This window comes from Lissotriton helveticus, chromosome 8 (assembly GCF_964261635.1).
Source record: "Lissotriton helveticus chromosome 8, aLisHel1.1, whole genome shotgun sequence".
Lineage (NCBI taxonomy): Eukaryota > Metazoa > Chordata > Amphibia > Caudata > Salamandridae > Lissotriton > Lissotriton helveticus.
Window position 1 is genome coordinate 1,720,498,362 of NC_136069.1, and position 26,540 is coordinate 1,720,524,901.

General features: G+C 52.1%; 1 protein-coding gene across 1 annotated transcript in view; it reads left to right on the forward strand.

Moving 5' to 3' along the window:
- Positions 1–26,540, forward strand: part of LOC144774147 (NACHT, LRR and PYD domains-containing protein 12-like) — an 816,909-nt gene that overhangs the window by 763,418 nt on the left and 26,951 nt on the right. The window contains exons 9-10 of the mRNA XM_078659166.1: positions 14,182–14,352; positions 19,596–19,769. Of these exons, the coding sequence (XP_078515292.1) occupies positions 14,182–14,352; positions 19,596–19,769 (345 nt within the window). The remainder of the gene's footprint in view (positions 1–14,181; positions 14,353–19,595; positions 19,770–26,540) is intronic.

Below are 26,540 nucleotides of genomic sequence, written 5' to 3' on the forward strand. Positions count from 1 at the left end.
CAGCACAGGTCCACCACTGTCCTCCTGCCCCCTGCATCCGCAGCACAGGTCCACCACTGTCCTCCTGCCAACACTGCATCCGCAGCACAGCGCCACCACAGTCCTCCTGCCAACACTGCATTCGCAGCTCAGCGCCACCACTGTCCTCCTGCCAACACTGCATCCACAGCACAGCTCCACCACTGTCCTCCTGCAAACACTCCATCCGCAGCACAGCGCCACCACTGTCATCCTGCCAACACTGCATCCGCAGCACAGCACAAGCACTGTCCTCCTGCCAACACTGCATCCGCAGCACAGCGCCACCACTGTCCTCCTGCAAACACTGCATCCGCAGCACAGTGCCACCACTGTCCTCCTGACAACACTGCATCCGCAGCACAGCGCCACCACTGTCCTCCTGCCAACACTGCATCCGCAGCACAACACCACCACTGTCCTCCTGTCAACACTGCATCCGCAGCACAGCACCAGCACTGTCCTCCTGCCAACACTGCATCCACAGCACAGCACCACCACTGTCCTCCTGCCAACACTGCATCCGCAACACAGCACCAGCACTGTCCTCCTGCCAACACTGCATCCGCAGCACAGCGCCACCACTGTCCTCCCGCCAACACTGCATCCACAGCACAACGCCACCACTGTCCTCCTGTCAACACTGCATCAGCAGCACAGCACCAGCACTGTCCTCCTGACAAAACTGCATCCGCAGCACAGCGCCACCACTGTCCTCCTGTCAACACTGCATCAGCAGCACAGCGCCACCACTGTCCTCCTGCAAACACTGCATCCGTAGCACAGCGCCACCACTGTCCTCCTGCCAACACTGCATCCGCAGCACAGTGCCACCACTGTCCTCCTGCCAACACTGCATCCGCAGCACAGCGCCACCACTGTCCTCCCGCCAACACTGCATCCGCAGCACAGTGCCACCACTGTCCTCCTGCCAACACTGCATCCGCAGCACAGCGCCACCACTGTCCTCCTGCCAACACTGCATCAGCAGCACAACACCACCACTGTCCTCCTGTCAACACTGCATCCGCAGCACAGCACCAGCACTGTCCTTCTGCCAACACTGCATCCACAGCACAGCACCACCACTGTCCTCCTGCCAACACTGCATCCGCAGCACAGCGCCACCACTGTCCTCCCGCCAACACTGCATCCACAGCACAACGCCACCACTGTCCTCCTGTCAACACTGCATCAGCAGCACAGCACCAGCACTGTCCTCCTGACAAAACTGCATCCGCAGCACAGCGCCACCACTGTCCTCCTGTCAACACTGCATCAGCAGCACAGCGCCACCACTGTCCTCCTGCCAACACTGCATCCGCAGCACAGCGCCACCACTGTCCTCCCGCCAACACTGCATCCGGAGCACAGTGCCACCACTATCCTCCTGCCAACACTGCATCCCCAGCACAGCGCCACCACTGTCCTCCTGCCAACACTGCATCCGCAGCACAACAGCACCACTGTCCTCCTGTCAACACTGCATCCGCAGCACAGCGCCACCACTGTCCTCCTGTCAACACTGCATCAGCAGCACAGCACCAGCACTGTCCTCCTGACAAAACTGCATCCGCAGCACAGCACCACCACTGTCCTCCTGTCAACACTGCATCAGCAGCAGAGCGCCAACACTGTCCTCCTGCCAACACTGCATCCGCAGCACAGTGCCACCACTGTCCTCCTGCCAACACTGCATCCGTAGCACAGCGCCACCACTGTCCTCCTGCCCCCACTGCATCCGAAGCACAGCGCCACCACTGTCCTCCTGCCAACACTGCATCCGCAGCACAGCGCCACCACTGTCCTCCCGCCAACACTGCATCCGCAGCACAGTGCCACCACTGTCCTCCTGCCAACACTGCATCCGCAGCACAGCGCCACCACTGTCCTCCTGCCAACACTGCATCCGCAGCACAGCACCAGCACTGTCCTTCTGCCAACACTGCATCCGCAGCACAGCGCCACCACTGTCCTCCCGCCAACACTGCATCCGCAGCACAGTGCCACCACTGTCCTCCTGCCAACACTGCATCCGCAGCACAGCACCACCACTGTCCTCCTGTCAACACTGCATCCGCAGCACAGCGCCACCACTGTCCTCCTGTCAACACTGCATCAGCAGCACAGCACCAGCACTGTCCTCCTGACAAAACTGCATCCGCAGCACAGCGCCACCACTGTCCTCCTGTCAACACTGCATCAGCAGCACAGCGCCACCACTGTCCTCCTGCCAACACTGCATCCGCAGCACAGTGCCACCACTGTCCTCCTGCCAACACTGCATCCGTAGCACAGCGCCACCACTGTCCTCCTGCCCTCACTGCATCCGTAGCACAGCGCCACCACTGTCATCCTGCCAACACTGCATCCGCAGCACAGCGCCACCACTGTCCTCCCGCCAACACTGCATCCGCAGCACAGTGCCACCACTGTCCTCCTGCCAACACTGCATCCGCAGCACAGCGCCACCACTGTCCTCCTGCCAACACTGCACCCACAGCACAGCGCCACCACTGTCCTCCTGCCAACACTGCATCCGCAGCACAGGTCCACCACTGTCCTCCCACCAACACTGCACCCACAGCACAGCGCCACCACTGTCCTCCCGCCAACACTGCATCCGCAGCACAGGTCCACCACTGTCCTCCTGCCAACACTGCATCCGCAGCACAGCGCCACCACTGTCCTCCCACCAACACTGCATCCACAGCACAACGCCACCACTGTCCTCCTGTCAACACTGCATCAGCAGCACAGCACCAGCACTGTCCTCCTGACAAAACTGCATCCGCAGCACAGCGCCACCACTGTCCTCCTGCCAACACTGCACCCACAGCACAGCGCCACCACTGTCCTCCTGCCAACACTGCATCCGCAGCACAGGTCCACCACTGTCCTCCCACCAACACTGCACCCACAGCACAGCGCCACCACTGTCCTCCCGCCAACACTGCATCCGCAGCACAGGTCCACCACTGTCCTCCTGCCAACACTGCATCCGCAGCACAGCGCCACCACTGTCCTCCCACCAACACTGCATCCACAGCACAACGCCACCACTGTCCTCCTGTCAACACTGCATCAGCAGCACAGCACCAGCACTGTCCTCCTGACAAAACTGCATCCGCAGCACAGCGCCACCACTGTCCTCCTGCCAACACTGCATCCGCAGCACAACACCACCACTGTCCTCCTGTCAACACTGCATCCGCAGCACAGCACCAGCACTGTCCTCCTGCCAACACTGCATCCACAGCACAGCACCACCACTGTCCTCCTGCCAACACTGCATCCGCAACACAGCACCAGCACTGTCCTCCTGCCAACACTGCATCCGCAGCACTGCGCCACCACTGTCCTCCCGCCAACACTGTATCCACAGCACAACGCCACCACTGTCCTCCTGTCAACACTGCATCAGCAGCACAGCACCAGCACTGTCCTCCTGACAAAACTGCATCCGCAGCACAGCGCCACCACTGTCCTCCTGTCAACACTGCATCAGCAGCACAGCGCCACCACTGTCCTCCTGCCAACACTGCATCCGCAGCACAGCGCCACCACTGTCCTCCCGCCAACACTGCATCCGCAGCACAGTGCCACCACTGTCCTCCTGCCAACACTGCATCCGCAGCACAGCACCACCACTGTCCTCCTGTCAACACTGCATCCGCAGCACAGCGCCACCACTGTCCTCCTGTCAACACTGCATCAGCAGCACAGCACCAGCACTGTCCTCCTGACAAAACTGCATCCGCAGCACAGCGCCACCACTGTCCTCCTGTCAACACTGCATCAGCAGCACAGCGCCACCACTGTCCTCCTGCCAACACTGCATCCGCAGCACAGTGCCACCACTGTCCTCCTGCCAACACTGCATCCGTAGCACAGCGCCACCACTGTCCTCCTGCCCTCACTGCATCCGTAGCACAGCGCCACCACTGTCATCCTGCCAAAACTGCATCCGCAGCACAGCGCCACCACTGTCCTCCCGCCAACACTGCATCCGCAGCACAGTGCCACCACTGTCCTCCTGCCAACACTGCATCCGCAGCACAGCGCCACCACTGTCCTCCTGTCACCACTGCATCCGCAGCACAGCACCACCACTGTCCTCCTGCCCCCACTGCATCCGCAGCACAGCACCACCACTGTCCTCCTGCAAGCACTGCATCCGTAGCACAGCGCCACCACTGTCCTCCGTCAAGCACTGCATCCGTAGCACAGCGCCACCACTGTCCTCCTGCCAACACTGCATCCACAGCACAGCGCCACCACTGTCCTCCTGCCCCCACTGCATCCGCAGCACAGCGCCACCACTGTCTTCCTGCAAGCACTGCATCCGTAGCACAGCGCCACCACTGTCCTTCTGCCAGCACTGCATCCGCAGCACAGCGCCACGACTGTCCTTCTGCCAGCATTGCATCCGCAGCACAGCGCCAGCACTGTCCTCCTGCCAACACTGCATCCGCAGCACAGCACCAGCACTGTCCTCCTGCCAACACTGCATCCGAAGCACAGCACCACCACTGTCCTCCTGCCCCCACTGCATCCGCAGCACAGCACCACCACTGTCCTTCTGCCAGCACTGCATCCGCAGCACAGCGCCAGCACTGTCCTCCTGCCAACACTGCATCCGCAGCACTGCGCCACCACTGTCCCCTGCATCCACAGCACCACCACTGTCCTCCTGCCAACACTGCATCCGCAGCACAGCGTCAGCACTGTCCTCCTGCCAACACGGTATCCGCAGCACAGCGCCACCACTGTCCTCCTGTCACCACTGCATCCACAGCACAGCGCCACCACTGTCCTCCTGCCCCCACTGCATCCGCAGCACAGCGCCACCACTGTCCTCCTGCAAGCACTGCATCCGTAGCACAGCGCCACCACTGTCCTTCTGCCAGCACTGCATCTGCAGCACACCGCCACGACTGTCCTTCTGCCAGCATTGCATCCGCAGCACAGCGCCAGCACTGTCCTCCTGCCAACACTGCATCCGCAGCACAGCACCAGCACTGTCCTCCTGCCAACACTGCATCCGCAGCACAGCACCACCACTGTCCTCCTGCCCCCACTGCATCCGCAGCACAGCGCCACCACTGTCCTTCTGCCAGCACTGCATCCGCAGCACAGAGCCAGCACTGTCCTCATGCCAACACTGCATCAGCAGCACAGCGCCACCTCTGTCCTCCCGCCAACACTGCACCCACAGCACAGGTCCACCACTGTCCTCCCGCCAACACTGCACCCACAGCACAGCGCCACCACTGTCCTCCCGCCAACACTGCATCTGCAGCACAGCACCAGCACTGTCCTCCTTCCCCCACTGCATCCGCAGCACAGCGCCATCACTGTCCTCCCGCCAATTCTGCATCCGCAGCACAGCGCCACCACTGTCCTCCTGCCCCCTGCATCCGCAGCACAGCACCAGCACTGTCCTCCTGCAAGCACTGCATCCACAGCACAGCGCCACCACTGTCCTCCTGCCAACACTGCATCCACAGCACAGCGCCACCACTGTCCTCCTGCCAACACTGCACCCACAGTACAGCGCCACCACTGTCCTCCTGCCAACACTGCATCAGCAGCACAGGTCCACCACTGTCCTCCCGCCAACACTGCACCCACAGCACAGCGCCACCACTGTCCTCCCGCCAACACTGCATCTGCAGCACAGCGCCAGCACTGTCCTCCTTCCCCCACTGTATCCGCGGCACAGCACCACCACTGTCCTCCTGCCAACACTGCATCCACAGCACAGCGCCACCACTGTCCTCCCGCCAATACTGCATCCGCAGCACAGCGCCGCCACTGTCCTCCTGCCCCCTGCATCCGCAGCACAGCACCAGCACTGTCCTCCTGCAAGCACTGCATCCACAGCACAGCGCCCCCACTGTCTTCCTGCCAACACTGCATCCGCAGCACAGCGCCACCACTGTCCTCCTGCCAACACTGCACCCACAGTACAGCGCCACCACTGTCTTCCTGCCAACACTGCATCCGTAGCACAGCGCCACCACTGTCCTCCTGCCCCCTGCATCCGCAGCACAGCGCCACCACTGTCCTCCTGCCAGCACTGCACCCACAGCACAGCGCCAGGACTGTCCTCCTGCCAATACTGCATCCGCAGCACAGCGCCACCACTGTCCTCCCGCCAATACTGCATCCGCAGCACAGCGCCACCACTGTCCTCCTGCCCCCTGCATCCGCAGCACAGCACCAGCACTGTCCTCCTGACAACACTGCATCCACAGCACAGCGCCACCACTGTCTTCCTGCCAACACTGCATCCGCAGCACAGCGCCACCACTGTCCTCCTGCCAACACTGCACCCACAGTACAGCGCCACCACTGTCTTCCTGCCAACACTGCATCCGTAGCACAGCGCCACCACTGTCCTCCTGCCCCCTGCATCCGCAGCACAGCGCCACCACTGTCCTCCTGCCAACACTGCATCCGCAGCACAGCGCCACCACTGTCCTCCCGCCAACACTGCACCCACAGCACAGCGCCACCACTGTCCTCCCGCCAACACTGCATCCGCAGCACAGGTCCACCACTGTCGTCCCACCAACACTGCACCCACAGCACAGCGCCACCACTGTCCTCCTGCCCCCTGCATCCGCAGCACAGCGCCACCACTGTCCTCCTGCCAACACTGCATCCGCAGCACAGCGCCACCACTGTCCTCCCGCCAACACTGCACCCACAGCACAGCGCCACCACTGTCCTCCCGCCAACACTGCATCCGCAGCACAGGTCCACCACTGTCGTCCCACCAACACTGCATCCGCAGCACAGCGCCACCACTGTCCTCCTGCCAACACTGCACCCACAGTACAGCGCCACCACTGTCTTCCTGCCAACACTGCATCCGTAGCACAGCGCCACCACTGTCCTCCTGCCCCCTGCATCCGCAGCACAGCGCCACCACTGTCCTCCTTCCAACACTGCATCTACAGCACAGCGCCACCACTGTCCTCCCGCCAACACTGCATCCGCAGTCTCTCTCAGCACCCTGTCAGCACAGCTGACCTACATTAGAGGACACCCCCTGAACACTACAACTCCTGCTGTCTGCCACCTCTCCCCCCTGCATCTGCAGCACTGCCCCCGCACTGCTCTCCTGTCCTCCATCCTCATTCCAGAAGCCTCCCTGCCCCACTTCACACGGCAGTCACACTGCACCCTGCCCACTGCACTGTAAACTAACACCCCCCCCCCCCCCCTCAGGCAGTTCTGTGCATCTCTGATGGAGGGTGCAGGGTGACAGGGAGACCCCCTCCCTGGACCCTCGGCTGCTCGTGGCCCCTCATTGCAGCTGAGGGGCTGATGCTTCTTTTCTGTAGAACTGCATCGCAGAGCCCGTAGGGGGGACAGATGTGCGCAAGAGCACCCAGGCATCAGAGGAAGCGCTGGGAATAATTCCTTGTCCACACTCCTCTGCCTGTTGGGCCCCTCCATGGCTGCAGGGCCACTGAAAACACACAGCGTTGAAATGAATGGCTGCAGGTTACCCAAAGAACTCGGACATGTGCATTACCGACTGAGCTACCTCACATGGTTTCCATCCTGAATGTTGCACTTGAATCTCAGCAGCAGGTGGGAACAGTTTGCACCCGCACCTCCTGGAAGGGTCATAACATCACATCACATGGGTATTTGTAAAGCGCACGTATCACCCAAGGGTCTCAAGGCGCTGAAAAACAGATGTATATTGTTACCCACCTCAATGGTACTCATTTTATCGACCTCAGACGGATGAAAGGTTGAGTGTACCCTCTGTGATTAGAACCTGTGACCATGAGGTCGAACCCAGGCCCCTGCAGTGGATGCATCAGTCCACTGCGCCACCAGACCCGGACACAGGTGACCACGAGCCAGGGTCGCACTTACATTCTGAGGATCACGGTCAAAGGAGGAGGGATATTATTTTTGTGTCGAAGGAACCTGCTGAAAGCTCTGACGGGGTCATTTGCGTCGAGTCTCTTCTCAAGAACAACTTCCTCCCGTTACGACCTGTCCCCCTCGAGCCTCCCGGCCTCACTCACTTGTATTTAACTGTAACGAGATATCAGGAACCGGGCCAATGATACGTCTTCCATTAGAAGCCTCCACTCGGTAGAACAAACCTCGCTCGCATCTTCCGACACTGAAATTAAAGCTGAGAACGAGAGGGTCTGTCTCAAATGTAGCGCCTTGAAGCGCTGAACAGATGGGAGTGAAGAGGAGCAGGAAACATGGCCTAAATAGATGGAGGCAGCAAACGCACCATCCTGGGTAACATTTCAAGAGAGAATTTGTTGTTTCTCAAAACTGATCAGATCTTTCTTTATAATCTGAACTTTTTGTCTCTGGAGATAAGTTCACCCTTTGCTGAATGAATCACAAACCCAGAAACGGATTATCTGAGTCAGACTCATAGACTTAGGCCTGATTTAAATGTTGGCGATGAGCATACTCTGTTGTGACGAGGAGTTCTCACCGCCGACATTATGGCTGAACGCTGAATTTGAAAGCAGGTCATCCATAGCTGGACCGCGGTGGAGACGTGTCTGTCTCCACCCTGGATGAACACACTTCTCTGACAGCCCCACAGATGCCTGCGTGTAGATCGGGCAGGAATACACATTAAAAAGACAAATACTGTGTTTATTACCAAATATCAACGTCTCAAGTGACATGTACAAGCATCAAGACAGGCAAGAGAAACAATATCCGTGACAGGAACTTTGGTGGAAAAATGTTAAATTCCAACAAAACAACATTTCATAGTAATTCCATAACAATCCCGAGGTCGGGTGATTGTAAGAAAACAGAACCCACCTGAGGGGGAACAGCAGTAAGCCCTTGACCCCAAATTCGCTATTTTGGGTCAGAAGTTTATCAGCACAGCCGAGCTACGGAAAGCACCTCTATAGGGTAAGACCTAGTGGAGATCAATGAATACTTACCCAGGAGCCAACATTACGAGTTAAACATTGACAATGAGGAGTGCTTTTGTAATCTAATTACATGTCTAAAGAGGGATTATTCGCCCCATCCTGGCAAATTCACACTTGTGCCGTCTATCCCTTATCTTATGTCGGCACTCCAAAATATGAACACCTGAAAAGTACCCAATATGAGATGTTGGTCTATTCTTCAATATACTATTTTATTTTGTGAATAAACACCTCGTCCCACAAGGGTACTGACTGTGCTGTGGGTCCTGGCCAGTAGCATTGATAGAGATCGCAGGTCACCCGACCAATAATTTCACCACTTGGTTTCGGGCCCATATACTTTAATTCTCCATCTACATTAATCAGGTGACCTTACAATCTACTACCAATAACCATGAGTCCTTTCGATTGTTTCAAGTGTACCCGACTTACCATCCACCGTTACGGGTACCTAATGACACGATGAATCAGGGAGCTAGCTGTAAAGAAAGGCAGGCAAAATACAAACCCAACTTTATAAACCTTGATATTTCATAAAATGACCACGGACAACTGGGAAGTTTTAAGATTTTTATCTAGAATTCGTCTTCTAAGAGCATTAGGCTTACAGTTAAAAGGCAGTCGATAATCAAGATAACAAAAATCATATAACCATAAAGGAACAACGTAAGGGCAACCATTTGGGTTTTTCTAAATAATAGTGAACAGGGAACATGCTAAGTAGAGTAAAAAAATGTAATTCAAGAACGGACATCTATAAATGGGCAAACTTATGCAAGTACTAGAGTTACACTATTGGGAAATACTTAAAGTTGGAGTAAACTCAGTGATCCTATACATTGATAGGAAGGAATGATAAAGGGAACACGCTATAAATCTAGAAAATTACTTTAGTCAGTTTTATAAGAGAAAATTATAGACCACATCAGAAGATTGCAAACTGCAATGGAGAAAATGATTTCTAAAAGGTAGGGTAACATAGGAACACGCTAGGAAATATAATGCAACTGACTTTATGATATGCAATGGTTGCGGAAAGCATGGAAAATTATCGTATGCAAAGGTATGTCTTTATTGAAGCAAATAGAAAGGTGCAGTTTAGAGTTTCAGTGAGATATTTACCTAGACTGGTGTGAAGACCAACCCTGGCCACGGGTCAGTTAAGGACAGGAAATACCCCAAGGAAGGATACTCATCAATGGGACAGCAGGTGCAGAATGGACACCCCAGGACAGGACAGGAAAACCAGATTAGAATCAGGACAGGACCACCAGGACACGACCAGCACCCGCAGTTCAGAAGCAACGCCTGCGCTCCCCCTCTCTGCAGCTACCGGTCAGAACCCCGATTGGGTTAGCGAACTTTCCAGCAAAGTGCTCCGCCAGCACTTAAGGTTCAGTAAAACCTTTGAGTCTATGGTCAAATTCGGACAGAGTGCTCCGCAGCGCTCTGTAAATTCGGTCACCTATTGAGTGCGTTGGGTCAGTGACAGGTCAGCTAATTCAGACAAGTCGGACAAATTCCCTAGGTGAACCTAGGCTAGTTATACTGTTTTCGGGTCAGTGCACCACCCCCAATGTTGCAAAGTGTCAGAATCCCCAATTTCGATTGGTTCTAAGGTAGGATGGGTTAACACACCAATCAGAACAGACTTTTCTAAGACCTAATTTACATTCTAGGGTACCGCCTAACAAGATTGGGGTTCTCATGAGACAAATCTTTGGAATACAATGAAATATTAACAAATGTTTCAACTTGGGTACAGCCAACTCCGTCCTGCTGGGTCGCAGGTCATTTTCTCAGGAGCATCTTGACTGTGGCTGCCAGCTGGCTGAGTTCCACTGCTCAAGGCTACATCTCTCCCGGGCTGCGTGAGCATGCGTGGAAGGGACCTTCAAGATGGCTCTTGGTACATTCAGACCCCCATTTCCCGCGATACATGAAAAGTAAGCGAAAACAAATTAAAACATAGAAATGAATGAATGTACCATATATCATGAATAACTACTTTATATTTCTTCATCATAAAAATATACTATGCAATTAAGGGTAAGTGCAACAGACAATAACACAAGAGCAGCGGTGCAAGCTTCACCACGTTATTACAATGACAGCCATTTTATGGCTATTACGCATGCGCACCCTTTCCCTCCAGAACTGCAACTACGTCACATCACGTGAGTGTGTCTAACGCATGCGCAGAAGCAAAATTCAAGCAGCGGCCATTATTATATACAAGGGTTATTCATATTAATGAAACACATAGGCAAGCATCACTACGATACACACGCATATTCAAAAATACGTAAAATTAGTAAAACGAACAAATTGGATTATAGGATTATAAAAGATTCGAGGTTCTTGACTCGAGCAAGTCGCGATGCGAATTCTTGCTCTATCAGTATAACAAGGGTACTGACTGTGTTGTGAGCCCTGGCCAGTAGTATAACAAGGATACTGGCTGTGTTGTGGGTCAGGGGCCGTAGTATAACAAGTGTACTGACTGTGTCGTGAGTCCTGGCCAGTAGTATAACAAGTGTACTGACTGTGTTGTGGGCCCTGACCAAGAGTATAACAAGGGTAATGACTGTGTCGTGGGTCCTGGCCAATAGTATAACAAGGGTACTGACTGTGTTGTGGGCCCTGGCCAGTAGTATAGCAAGGGTACTGACTGTGTCGTGGGTCCTGGCCAGTAGTATAACAAGTGTACTGACTGTGTTATGGGCCCTGGCCAGTAGTATAGCAAGGGTACTGACTGTGCTGTGGGCCCTGGCCAGTAGTATAACAAGGGTACTGACTGTGTCGTGGGTCCTGGCCAGTAGTATAACAAGTGTACTGACTGTGTCGTGGGTCCTGGCCAGTAGTATAACAAGTGTACTGACTGTGTTGTGGGCCCTGGCCAGTAGTATAACAAGGGTACTGACTGTGTTGTGGGCCCTGGGCAGTAGTATAACAAGTGTACTGACTGTGTCATGGGTCCTGGCCAGTAGCATAACAAGGGTACTGACTGTGTCGTGGGTCCTGGCCAGTAGCATAACAAGGGTACTGACTGTGTTGTGGGCCCTGGCCAGTAGTATAACAAGGGTACTGACTGTGTCGTGGGTCCTGGCCAGTAGTATAACAAGGGTACTGACTGTGTTGTGGGCCCTGGCCAGTAGTATAACAAGTGTACTGACTGTGTCGTGGGTCCTGGCCAGTAGCATAACAAGGGTACTGACTGTGTTGTGGGCCCTGGCCAGTAGTATAACAAGGGTACTGACTGTATTGTGGGCCCTGGCCAGTAGTATAACAAGGGTACTGACTGTGTTGTGGGTCCTGGCCAGTAGTATAGCAAGGGTACTGACTGTGCTGTGGGCCCTGGCCAGTAGTATAACAAGGGTACTGACTGTGTCGTGGGTCCTGGCCAGTAGTATAACAAGGGTACTGACTGTGTTGTGGGTCCTGGCCAGTAGTATAACAAGTGTACTGACTGTGTCGTGGGTCCTGGCCAGTAGTATAACAAGTGTACTGACTGTGTTGTGGGCCCTGGCCAGTAGTATAACAAGGGTACTGACTGTGTTGTGGGCCCTGGCCAGTAGTATAACAAGTGTACTGACTGTGTCATGGGTCCTGGCCAGTAGCATAACAAGGGTACTGACTGTGTCGTGGGTCCTGGCCAGTAGCATAACAAGGGTACTGACTGTGTTGTGGGCCCTGGCCAGTAGTATAACAAGGGTACTGACTGTGTCGTGGGTCCTGGCCAGTAGTATAACAAGGGTACTGACTGTGTTGTGGGCCCTGGCCAGTAGTATAACAAGTGTACTGACTGTGTCGTGGGTCCTGGCCAGTAGCATAACAAGGGTACTGAGTGTGTTGTGGGCCCTGGCCAGTAGTATAACAAGGGTACTGACTGTATTGTGGGCCCTGGCCAGTAGTATAACAAGGGTACTGACTGTGTTGTGGGTCCTGGCCAGTAGTATAGCAAGGGTACTGACTGTGCTGTGGGCCCTGGCCAGTAGTATAACAAGGGTACTGACTGTGTCGTGGGTCCTGGCCAGTAGTATAACAAGGGTACTGACTGTGTTGTGGGCCCTGGCCAGTAGTATAACAAGTGTACTGACTGTGTCGTGGGTCCTGGCCAGTAGCATAACAAGGGTACTGACTGTGTTGTGGGCCCTGGCCAGTAGTATAACAAGGGTACTGACTGTATTGTGGGCCCTGGCCAGTAGTATAACAAGGGTACTGACTGTGTTGTGGGTCCTGGCCAGTAGTATAGCAAGGGTACTGACTGTGCTGTGGGCCCTGGCCAGTAGTATAACAAGGGTACTGACTGTGTCGTGGGTCCTGGCCAGTAGTATAAAAAGGGTACTGACTGTGTTGTGGGCCCTGGCCAGTAGTATAACAAGGGTACTGACTGTGTTGTGGGCCCTGGGCAGTAGTATAACAAGGGTACTGACTGTGTTGTGGGCCCTGGGCAGTAGTATAACAAGGGTACTGACTGTGTTGTGGGCCCTGGCCAGTAGTGTAGCAAGGGTACTGACTGTGCTGGGGGCCCTGGCCAGTAGTATATCAAGGGTACTGACTGTGTCGTGGGTCCTGGCCAGTAGTATAACAAGTGTACTGACTGTGTCATGGGTCCTGGCCAGTAGTATAACAAGTGTACTGACTGTGTCGTGGGTCCTGGCCAGTAGTATAACAAGGGTACTGACTGTACTGTGGGCCCTGGCCAGTAGTATAACAAGGGTACTGACTGTGTTGTGGGCCCTGGCCAGGAGTATAACAAGGGTACTGACTGTGTTGTGGGCCCTTTTCAGTAGTATAACAAGGGTACTGACTGTGTTGTGGGTCCTGAGCAGTAGTTCCCCATTAATGAAACCCACACCTGCAAGCAATGGACTAATAATGTCCTTTATGCACGCGAGACGCCGTGGACGGCGCATCACAGGAGGAGGAGATTTCTCAATACACAAATGGCGTTTCTCTCACGGAGCTTCGCTCTAGTTTCTACATATGAAGATTTATGTGGCAATAAATATACATTCCTTACTACTTTGTGGTAACGTGATGCTGTTATTTCTGTTGAGCCCTGACGCGCTAATAAAGAAACCGCTCCTAGGTGTGTCCCTAGAGGGGAGTAAGTCAAGGACGGGAAGGAAATGAAGATAAAACTGAAGTTGTGATGCCCCTGTCTGTGCTCTGCTTTACTCCTCTCCGTGTCTCTTCTCTCCTGCAGGTTGGAGAGCTGCTCCCTCACCGATTCATGCTGCGGAGACCTCGCATCTGTCCTGGAAACAAACACATCTCTCACAGAGCTCGAGCTGAGTGACAATGAGCTGGGAGACGCTGGAGTGAAGAAGTTGTGTGAAGGCCTCAAACATCCAATCTGCAAACTACAGACACTGAGGTACAGAGCTGAGCAGTTCATATCACGTCATTGATTTCTAAATATACATTATAGGTGGGGCTCACACATATATTTAAAAATGTATTTAAATGTTTACATGATTGCCTCTTTTCTGTTAATGTCGTGATAAAGGCACCCATTGATAACATTTGTGAATTACGTCAGGTTTGGGAAGTGGGGGTACCCGAGCCCCAATCCATGGTCATGAAAGAAGCCCCTGTCATGGTGCAGAGGGGCACTTTTAAAGCCGGTTTCTCAGGTATTTGGGCTCAAATGGAATAGTTCATAACCAGAGGGCAGGTCTTTTCCTTCAAGTGATGGTGCCTACCCCACCAGTCTCCCTGCTGTTACCAGACCGGCTGCTGGATACGAGGCAGAGGAATGTCAGTGAGACACGGGGGGGGGCTCCGAGGCCCTCTTCACATTCTGAAGGAGGGAGCTGTAAGATGAAAGGTAGAGTAGGCAGCAGAGAGGGGCAACAGTAAGATGAAAGGTAGAGCAGGCTACAAAGAAGGCAGCGGTAAGATGAAAGGCAGAGCAGGCTGCAGAGAGGGGGAACTGTAAGATGAAAGGTAGAGCAAGCTACAAAGAAGGCAGCTGTAAGATGAAAGGTAGAGCAGGCTGCAGAGAGAGCCAGCTGTAAGGTGAAAGGTAGAGCAGGCTGCAGAGAGGGTCAGCTGTAAGATGAAAGGTAGAGCAGGCTGCAGAGAGGGGGAACTGTACGATGAAAGGTAGAGCAAGCTACAAAGAAGGCAGCTGTAAGATGAAAGGTAGAGCAGGCTGCAGAGAGGGCCAGCTGTAAGGTGAAAGGTAGAGCAGGCTGCAGAGAGGGTCAGCTATAAGATGAAAGGTAGAGCAGGCTGCAGAGAGCGGTAGCTGAAAGATGAAAGGTAGAACAGGCTGCAGAGAGGGGCAGCTGTAAAATGAAAGGAGGAGCAGACTGCAGAGAGGGGCAGCTGTAAGCGTCCGAACAAAAGAACCACAGCCGTTTAGCCACTGTCCGTGAACTGAAAATAGTCTGCAAAGCAGCAATTACCAAAAAGAAGAAGCGGGTGGCGGGGGGGTGTTGGCGGTAGGGATAAGAACGGTAACACAGTGGAACAAAACAAACACGCAAACACTAGCAACAAATAGAACAAATGCTGCATAATCCAACTTTTAAAACGTGCACCAATGTCCTCGGCACCAAGAATAACACACCTTTTACAACTTGTAGGATCGCACAGTGTGCGGCCATGTGGCAAGCCTTTGCAATGCAACAGAGTTAGAGTTATTGGCATAGCAACAATAATATGTGACATGATTATGTGTGCAGCAGATAATTAGCTGCTGTCAATGTACTGGACTAAGTATGTTGATTGTGAAGTGTCATTATTTATTAGTGCTTGTGGCAAGAGCGGTAGGTAGCAGTATTGTGCATTGTTTGTGTAGTTGTCGGCATGAGGCAGAGGATCATCTGTGAGATGAAAGGCAGAGCTGGCTGCAGAAATCGGCAGCTGTGGTTCACTCTGTGCCAAGACAGCACAGCTGCTGAGGTTCACGGTGTGCTTGGACAGCACAGCTGCTGAGGTTCAGGCTGTGCTTAGACAGCAGAGCTGCTGAGGTTCACGCTGTGCTTAAACAGCAGAGCTGCTGAGGTTCACGGTGTGCTTAGACAGCAGCACTGCTGAGGTTCACGGTGTGCTTAGACAGCAGAGCTGCTGAGGTTCACGCTGTGCTTAGACAGCAGAGATGCTGAGGTTCATGGTGTGCTTAGACAGCAGCACTGCTGAGGTTCATGGTGTGCTTAGACAGCAGAGCTGCTGAGGTTTACAGTGTGCTTAGACAGTAGAGCTGCTGAGGTTCACAGTGTGCGTAGACAGCAGAGCTGCTGAGGTTCATGGTGTGCTTACAGAGCAGAGCTGCTGAGGTTCACGGTGTGCTTAGACAGTAGAACTACTGAGGTTCTTGGTGTGTGTAGACAGTAGAGCTGCTGAGGTTCACGGTGTGCTCAGACAGTAGAGCTGCTGAGGTTCACTCTGTGCTTAGACAGCAGAGCTGCTGAGGTTCACGGTGTGCTTAGACAGCAGTGCTGCTGAGGTTCACTCTTTGCTTAGACAGCAGAGCTGCTGAGGTTCACGGTGTGCTTAGACAGTAGAGCTGCTGAGGTTCACTCTGTGCTTAGACAGCAGAGCTGCTGAGGTTCACGGTGTGCTTAGACAGCAGAGCTGCTGAGGTTCATGGTGTGCTTAGACAGCAGAGCTGCTGAGGTTCTTGGTGTGTGTAGACAGCAGAGCTGCTGAGGTTCACAGTGTGCGTAGACAGTAGAGCTGCTGAGGTTCATGGTGTGTGTAGACAGTAGAGCTGCTGAGGTTCATGGTGTGTGTAGACAGCAGAGCTCCTGAGGTTCACAGTGTGCTTAGAGAGCAGAGCTGCTGAGGTTCACAGTGTGCTCAAACAGCAGAGCTGCTGAGGTTCACTGTGTGCTTAGAGAGTAGCGCTGCTGAGGTTCATGGTGTGCTTAGACTGCAGAGCTGCTGAGGTTCACAGTGTGCTTAGAGAGCAGAGCTGCTGTGGTTCACTCTGTGCTTAGACAGTAGAGCTGCTGAGGTTCACAGTGTGCTTAGACAGCAGAGCTGCTGAGGTTTATGGTGTGTGCTTAGACAGCAGAGCTGCTGAGGTTCACAGTGTGCTTAGACAGCAGAGCTGCTGAGGTTTATGGTGTGTGCTTAGACAGCAGAGCTGCTGAGGTTCACAGTGTGCTTAGACAGCAGAGCTGCTGAGGTTTATGGTGTGTGCTTAGACAGCAGAGCTGCTGAGGTTCACAGTGTGCTTAGACAGCAGAGCTGCTGAGGTTCACTTTGTGCTTAGACAGCAGAGCTGCTGAGGTTCATGGTGTGCTTAGACAGCAGAGCTGCTGAGGTTCATGGTGTGCTTAGACAGCAGAGCTACTGAGGTTCACGGTGTGCTTAGACAGCAGAGCTGCTGAGGTTCACAGTGTGCTCAAACAGCAGAGCTGCTGAGGTTCACTGTGTGCTTAGAGAGTAGCGCTGCTGAGGTTCATGGTGTGCTTAGAGAGCAGAGCTGCTGAGGTTCACAGTGTGCTCAAACAGCAGAGCTGCTGAGGTTCACTGTGTGCTTAGAGAGTAGCGCTGCTGAGGTTCATGGTGTGCTTAGACTGCAGAGCTGCTGAGGTTCACAGTGTGCTTAGAGAGCAGAGCTGCTGAGGTTCATGGTGTGCTTAGACTGCAGAGCTGCTGAGGTTCACAGTGTGCTTAGACAGCAGAGCTGCTGAGGTTTATGGTGTGTGCTTAGACAGCAGAGCTGCTGAGGTTCACAGTGTGCTTAGACAGCAGAGCTGCTGAGGTTCACTTTGTGCTTAGACAGCAGAGCTGCTGAGGTTCATGGTGTGCTTAGACAGCAGAGCTGCTGAGGTTCATGGTGTGCTTAGACAGTAGAGCTACTGAGGTTCTTGGTGTGTGTAGACAGTAGAGCTGCTGAGGTTCATGGTGTGCTTAGACAGCAAAGCTGCTGAGGTTCATGGTGTGCTTAGACAGCAGAGGTGCTGAGGTTCATGGTGTGCTTAGACAGCAAAGCTGCTGAGGTTCACTCTGTGCTTAGACAGCAGAGCTGCTGAGGTTCATAGTGTGCTTAGACAGCAGAGCTGCTGAGGTTCATAGTGTGCTTAGACAGCAGAGCTGCTGAGGTTCATGGTGTGCTTAGACAGCAGAGCTGCTGAGGTTCATGGTGTGCTTAGACTGCAGAGCTGCTGAGGTTCACAGTGTGCTTAGACAGCAGAGCTGCTGAGGTTCACAGTGTGCTTAGACAGCAGAGCTGCTGAGGTTTATGGTGTGTGCTTAGACAGCAGCGCTGCTGAGATTAGCACATAGGACAGGAGGCATCTTTGTATATTCTCTCCTTAGCTGACCTATTATCACTCAATGTAATTCCTTGAAACAGGAAGATGCACCCCAGCCAATGCTTCTCTTCACCTGGAGGCGACAAAGATAAACACAGAAGAAGGACCACTCAACCACGTCCTGGTTCGGCGTCATATCATGCTTGGAGTTTAATGTATCAGGACTAGACTCGGACCTCATCAAAAATAGGAATAACTGGAATTATTTGCCCTCCCATGCAAGGCTTAAAAGAAAATGAAAAGGCACAGGCAGGGTCGATAGGTCTGGCCTCGGATGGTATTGCAATAGTAATTTTCTTTTGCCATAATTTGGCATTGCATTTATTTATTTTTTAAATCATTCAGAGATGTAGCTGTTTTACTAATGCTGTTTTTTAAATAGCAGGCATTTATTTTGGGAAACAGAGTTCACACCGCAACCGTTACAACGCATGCCTCTACCCTGCATGCCGTTGCAATGAAAAGTTGTATAGCAGTGGGGAGAAGGTGTTAGATTTAACTCCAACACCTTCCCTACTGTTGCACACACTGGAGTTGGAATAGAAAATTAATCTATTCCAACTTCCGTGATTCCCTGACAGCAAGTCGCAGTAAGGTTTGGCGTTGCAACGGCATGAGGTGTAATGGCATGCGTTGTAACGTCAAATAACCATTTAATTTATGTCATGAATTTCAATATTATTGGTGAATGAGACAAGATTACATCCCCATCTAACCAAGCACTCCAAGAAAAATCAGCTGCAATGTCATTTAACACTTTTTATCTTGAAAATAAATCATCATCTAACTGGGCAACCAGGGCCCAGGAAAAAAGAAATAACCAGTCTTTAAGATTAATATGAAAATAAAGAACACATTTTAAATCCGGTTTGTCACTGAAGATCAGGGAACTATTTTTAGGCGGAGGTGGACAATGTGCACAGGCCTTTGAGTGCCCTGCTGTCTGCTGCGGAGGGCGGAGGCAAAGTGTGAACAATGTTTTAACAGACCAATGGGTGATGATTTCTTATCAGAAGCCCGTCTATGCATTCATAACAAGCAGTGTATTAATAGGCGGGTCACTGCAACAACTGCTAAAGTTGTGACTTTACCATTTACACCACAGCAGCGTGTCCAGCATAAAACAAATATTAATATATTTATGTCCATTTATATCCGCCTCTGCCAGTCTGAGAACCCCCCCATGAGATTCCTTTATAAACAGGCCGTGGTCGGATGTGTGAGGTGGGATGTGTCACTAGAGGGAGTAACTCAAGGACGTGAAGGAAATGAAGATAAAACTGAGGTTGTGACGCCCCTGTCTGTGCTCTGCTTTACTCCTCTCCTTGTCTCTTCTCTCCTGCAGGTTGGTTCTCTGCTCCCTCACCGATTCATGCTGCGAAGCCCTCGCCTCTGCCCTGGAAACAAACTCATCTCTCACAGAGCTCGACCTGAGCAGCAATGAAGAGCTGGGAGACACTGGAGTGAAGAAGTTGTGTGAAGGCCTAAAACATCCAAACTGCAAACTACAGACACTTAGGTACAGAGCTGAGCAGTTCTTATCACGTCATTGATTTCTAAATATACATCGTGGGTGGGGCTCGCACTTATATTTTAAAAATGCCTTGAAATGTTTACATGATTGCCTCTTTTCTGTTAATGTTGTGAGAAAAGCTCCCATTAATAACATTTGTGAACTAAGTCAGGTTTGTGAAGTGGGGGTACCCAAACCCCAAAGATGGTGCCGAGGGGCACTTTTTAAAGTCTGTTTCTCGGGTATTTGGGATAAAATGAAAGAGGCCTTAACCAGAGGGCAGGTCTGTTCCTTCCAGTGAGGGCGCCTACCCACCAGTCTCCCTGCTGTTAACAGACCTGCTGCTGGATACGAGGCCAAGGAATTGCAGCTATAAGATAAAAGGCAGAGCAGGCTGCACAATGGGGCAACTGTAAGATGAAAGGTAGAGTGGGCTACAGAGAGGGGCTAGTGTAAGATGAAAAGTAGAGCAGGCTACAGAGAAGGCAGCTGTAAGATGAAATGTAGAGCAGGCTGCTGTGAAGGGCAGCTGTAAGATAAAATGCAGAGCAGGCTACCGGGAGGGACAACTGTAAGATGAAAGGTAGAGCAGTCTACAACAAAGGCAGCTTTAAGATGAAATGTAGAGCAGGCTGCTGTGAAGGGCAGCTGTAAGATGAAAGGTAGAGCAGACTACAAAGAAGGCAGCTGTAAGATGAAAGAAGAAACAGACTGCGGAGAGGGCAGTTGTAAGATGAAAGGTAGAGCAGGCTACAACAAAGGCAGCTGTAAGATGAAATGTAGAGCAGGCTGCTGTGAAGGGCAGCTGTAAGATGAAAGGTAGAGCAGACTACAAAGAAGGCGGCTGTAAGATGAAAGAAGAAACAGACTGCAGAGAGCAACAGCTTTAAAATGAAAGGTAGAGCGGGCTGCAGAGAGGTGGAGCTGTACAATGAAAGGAGGAGCAGACTGCAGAGAGGTGCAGCTGTAAAATGAAAGGTAGAGCGGGCTGAAGAGAGGGGAAACTGTGAGATGAAAGGTAGAGCAGGCTACAGAGAAGGTAACTGTAAGATGAAAGGTAGAGCAGGCTACAGAGAAGGTAACTGTAAGATGAAAGGTAGAGCAGGCTGCATGCAGGGGCAGCTGTAAAATGAAGAGTAGAGCAGGCTGCAGAGAGAGGCAGCTATAAGATGAATGGTAGAACAGGCTGCGGAGAGGATTATCTGTGAGATGAAAGACGTAGCAGGCTGTAGAAAGTGGTTCACAGTATGCCTAGCCAGCAGAGCTGGTGAGGTTCACGGTGTGCTTAGACAGCAGAGCTGCTGAGGTTCATGGTGTGCTTAGACAGCAGAGCTGCTGAGTTTCATGGTGTGCTTAGACAGCAGAGCTGCTGAGGTTCATAGTGTGCTTAGACAGCAGAGCTGCTGAGTTTCATGGTGTGCTTAGACAGCAGAGCTGCTGAGATTCATGGTGAGCTTAGACAGAAGAGATGCTGAGGTTCATGGTGTGCTTAGACAGCGGAGCTGCTGAGGTTCACTCTGTGCTTAGACAGCAGAGCTGCTGAGGTTCATGGTGTGCTTAGACAGCAGAGCTGCTGAGGTTCAAGGTGTGCTTAGACATCAGTGCTGCTGAGGTTCACTCTGTGCTTAGACAGCAGAGCTGCTGAGGTTCACTCTGTGATTAGCCTGCAGAGCTGCTGAGGTTCATGGTCTGCATGGACAGCACAGCTGCTGAGGTTCACGCTGTGATTAGCCTGCAGAGCTGCTGAGGTTCATGGTATGCTTAGACAGCAGAGCTGCTGAGGTCCATTGGGTGCTTAGACTGCAGAGCTGCTGAGGTTCACTCTGTGCTTAGACAGCAGAGCTGCTGAGGTTCACTCTGTGCTTAGACAGCAGAGCTGCTGAGGTTCACTCTGTGCTTAGACAGCAGAGCTGCTGAGGTTTACGGTGCGCTTAGAGTGTAGAGCTGCTGAGGTTCACAGTGTGCTTAGACAGCAGAGCTGCTGAGGTTCACTCTGTGCTTAGACAGCAGAGCTGCTGAGGTTTACGGTGTGCTCAGACAGCAGAGCTGCTGAGGTTCATGGTGTGCTTAGACAGCAGAGCTGCTGAGGTTCATGGTGTGCTTAGACGGAAGAGCTGCTGAGGTTCATGGTGTGCTTAGACAGCAGAGCTCCTGAGGTTTACTGTATGCTAAGACTGCAGAGATGCTGAGGTTCACAGTGTGCTTAGCCAGCAGAGCTGCTGAGATTCATAGAATGCTTTGTCAGCAGAGCTGCTGAGGTTCATGGTGTGCTTAGACAGCAGAGCTGCTGAGGTTCACGGTCTGCTTAGACAGCAGAGCTGCTGAGGTTCACGGTCTGCTTAGACAGCAGAGCTGCTGAGGTTCATGGTGTGCTTAGACAGTAGAGCTGCTGAGGTTCATGGTGTGCTTAGACAGCAGAGCTGCTGAGGTTCACGGTGTGCTTGGACAGCAGAGCTGCTGAGGTTCATGGTGTGCTTAGACAGTAGAGCTGCTGAGGTTCATGGTGTGCTTAGACAGTAGAGCTGCTGAGGTCCATGGTGTGCTTAGACAGCAGAGCTGCTGAGGTTCACTCTGTGCTTAGACAGCAGAGCTGCTGAGGTTCACAGTGTGCTTAGACAGCAGAGCTGCTGAGGTTCACGGTGAGCTTAGACAGCAGAGCTACTGATGTTCACTCTGTGCTTAGACAGCAGAGCTGCTGAGGTTCACAGTGTGCTCAGACAGCAGAGCTGCTGAGGTTCATGGTGTGTGCTTAGACAGCAGAGCTGCTGAGGTTCACGGTGTGCTTAGACAGCAGAGCTGCTGAGGTTCACGGTGTGCTTAGACAGCAGAGCTGCTGAGGTTCACTGTGTGCTTAGACAGCAGAGCTGCTGAGGTTCACGGTGTGCGTAGACAGCAGAGCTGCTGAGGTTCACTGTGTGATTAGACAGCAGAGCTGCTGAGGTTCACTGTGTGCTTAGACAGCAGAGCTGCTGAGGTTCACAGTGTGCTTAGACAGCAGAGCTGCTGAGGTTCACTCTGTGCTTAGACAGCAGAGCTGCTGAGGTTCACTCTGTGCTTAGACAGCAGAGTTGCTGAGGTTTACGGTATGCTTAGACAGCAGCGCTGCTGAGGTTCACGGTGTGCTTAGACAGCAGAGCTGCTGAGGTTCATGGTGTGCTTAGACAGCAGAGCTGCTGAGGTTCACAGTGTGCTTAGACAGCAGAGCTGCTGAGGTTCATGGTGTGCTTAGACAGCAGAGCTGCTGAGGTTCACTCTGTGCTTAGACAGCAGAGCTGCTGAGGTTCATAGTGTGCTTAGACAGCAGCGCTGCTGAGATTAGCACATAGGACAGGAGGCATCTTTGTATATTCTCTCGTTAGCTGACCTATTATCCCTCAATGTAATTCCTTTAAAGAGGAAGAAGCACCCCTGCCAATGCTTCTCTTCACCTGGAGGCGACAAAGATAAACACAGAAGAAGGACCACTCAACCACGTCCTGGTACGGCATCATATCATGCTTGGAGTTTAATGTATCAGGACTAGACTCGGACCTCATCAAAAATAGGAATAATTGGAATTATTTGCCCTCCCATGCAAGGCTTAAAAGAAAATGAAAAGGCACAGGGAGGGTCAATAGGTCTGGCCTCGGATTGCAATAGTAATTTTCTTTTGCCATAATTTGGCATTGCATTTATTTATTTTTTAAAACCTTCAGAGATGTAGCTGTTTTACTAATGATGTTTTTTAAATAGCAGGCATTTATTTTGGGAAACAGAGTTCACACCGCAACCGTTACAACGCATGCATTTACCCCGCATTCTATTGCAATGAAAAAGTTGTGAAGCAGTGGGGAGAAGGTGTTAGATTTAACTCCAACACCTTCCCTACTGTTGCACACACTGGAGGTGGAATAGAAAATTAATCTATTCCAACTTCCGTGCTCCCCCGACAGCAAGTCGCAGTAAGGTTTGGCGTTGTAACGGCTTGCGGAGTAACGTCACATAACCATTTAATTTATGTCATGAATTTCAATATTATTGGTGAATGAGACAAGATTACATCGCCATCTCATCTCTTCAGTCTCTGTCGGGGGGGGCTCCGAGGCCCTCTTCATTCTCTGAGGGGGCTCGGTGGCCCTCTTCCTTCTCTGCGAGGGGCTCCGGGCCCTCTTCATTCCCCGGGGGGGCTCTGAGGCCCTCTTCATTCTCTGGGGGGCTCCGAGGCCCCCTTCATTCTCTGCGGGGGGCGCCGAGGCCCTCTTTATTCTCTGGGGGTGGTCTGGGGGGAACGCATCATAGTGAAGGGACACGTACACATTTTTTTCAGTGCATCTTCTCTCTCTGCTGTTGGACAGATCTCCTCAGGAGCAGAGGATCACAGGTGTGTATTGCACTCAGTTCTTGTCTTCAGTGCATCTTTTCTCTTCTACTGTTGGACAGATCTCCTCGGGTGCAGAGGATCACAGGTGTGTATTGCACTCAGTTCTTGTCTTCGGTGCATCTTCTCTCACTGCTGTTGGGCAGATCTCCTCGGTGCAGAGGATCACAGGTGTGTATTGCACTCAGTTCTTGTCTTCAGTTCATCTTCTCTCTTCTGCTGTGGAACAGATCTTCTCAGGTGCAGAGGATCACAGGTGTGTATTGCACTCAGTTATAGTCTTCAGTGCATCTTCTCCCACTCTGCTGTTGGATAGATCTCCTCAGGTGCAGAGCATCACAGGTGTGTATTGCACTCAGTTCTTGTCTTCAGTGCATCTTCTCTCTTCTGCTGTTGGACAGATCTCCTCGGTGCAGAGGATCACAGGTGTGTATTGCACTCAGTTCTAGTCTTCAGTGCATCTTCACTCTTCTGCTGTTGGACAGATCTCCTCAGGTGCAGAGCATCACAGGTGTGTATTGCACTCAGTTCTTGTCTTCAGTGCATCTTCTCTCTCTGCTGTTCGACAGATCTCCTCAGGTGCAGAGGATCACAGGTGTGTATTGCCCTCAGTTTTTGTCTTCAGTGCATCTTCTCTCTCTCTGCTGTTGGCTAGATCTTCTCAGGTTCAGAGGATCACAGGTGTGTATTGCACTCAGTTCTTGTCTTCAGTGCATCTTCTCTTCTGCTGTTGGACAGATCTCCTCAGGTGCAGAGGATCAAAGGTGTGTATTGCACTCAGTTCTAGTCTTCAGTGCTCCATCTCTCTCTTCTGCTGTTGAATAGATCTCCTCAGGTGCAGAGGATCACAGGTGTGTATTGCACTCAGTTCTTGTCTTCAGTGCATCTCCTCTCACTCTGCTGTTGGACAGATCTCCTCGGTGCAGAGGATCACAGGTGTGTATTGCACTCAGTTCTAGTCTTCAGTCCATCTTCTCTCTTCTGCTGTTGGACAGATCTCCTCAGGTGCAGAGCATCACAGGTGTGTATTGCACTGAGTTCTTGTCTTTAGTGCATCTTCTCTCACTGCTGTTGGACTGATCTCCTCAGGTGCAGAGGATCACAGGTGTGTATTGCACTCAGTTCTTGTCTTTAGTGTATCTTCTCTCACTGCTGTTGTACTGATCTCCTCAGGTGCAGAGGATCACAGGTGTGTATTGCACTCAGTTCTAGTCTTCAGTGCATCTTCTCTCTGCTGTTGGACAGATCTCCTCAGGTGCAGAGGATCACAGGTGTGTATTGCACTCAGTTCTTGTCTTTAGTGCATCTTCTCTCACTGCTGTTGGACTGATCTCCTCAGGTGCATAGGATCACAGGTGTGTATTGCACTCAGTTCTAGTCTTCACTGCATCTTCTCTCTGCTGTTGGACAGATCTCCTCAGGTGCAGAGGATCACAGGTGTGTATTGCACTCAGTTCTTGTCTTCAGTACATCTTCTTTCTTCGGCTGTTGAACAGATCTCCTCAGGTGCAGAGGATCACAGGTGTGTATTGCACTCAGTTCTTGTCTTTAGTGTATCTTCTCTCACTCTGCTGTTGAACAGATCTCCTCAGGTGCAGAGGATCACAGGTGTGTATTGCACTCAGTTCTTGTCTTCGGTGCATCTTCTCTCTTCAGCTGTTGGACAGATCTCCTCAGGTGCAGAGGATCACAGGTGTGTATTGCACTCAGTTCTTGTCTTTGGTGCATCTTCTCTCTTCTGTTGTTGGACAGATCTCCTCAGGTGCAGAGGATCACGGGTGTGTTTTGCACTCAGTTCTTGTCTTCAGTGCATCTTCTCTCTTCTGTTGGACAGATCTCCTCAGGTGCAGAGGATCACAGGTGTGTATTGCACTCAGTTCTTGTCCTTAGTGCATCTTTTCTCTTCTGCTGTTGGACAGATCTCAGGTGCAGAGGATCACAGGTGTGTATTGCACCCAGTTCTTGTCTTCAGTACATCTTCTCTCTTCTGCTGTTGGACAGATCTCCTCAGGTGCAGAGGATCACAGGTGTGTATTGCACTCAGTTCTAGTCTTCAGTGCATCTTCTCTTCTGCTGTTGGGCTGATCTCCTCAGGTGCAGAGGATCACAGGTGTGTATTGCACTCAGTTCTAGTCTTCAGTGCATCTTCTCTCATCTGCTGTTGGACAGATCTCCCCAGGTTCAGAGGATCACAGGAGTGTATTGCACTCAGTTCTTGTCTTCAGTGCATCTCCTCTCTTCTGCTGTTGGACAGATCTCCTCAGGTGCAGAGGATCACAGGAGTGTATTGCACTCAGTTCTTGTCTTCAGTGCATCTTCTCTCTTCTGCTGTTGGACAGATCTCCTCGGGTGTAGAGGATCACAGGTGTGTATTGCACTCAGTTCTAGTCTTCAGTGCATCTTCTCTCATCTGCTGTTGG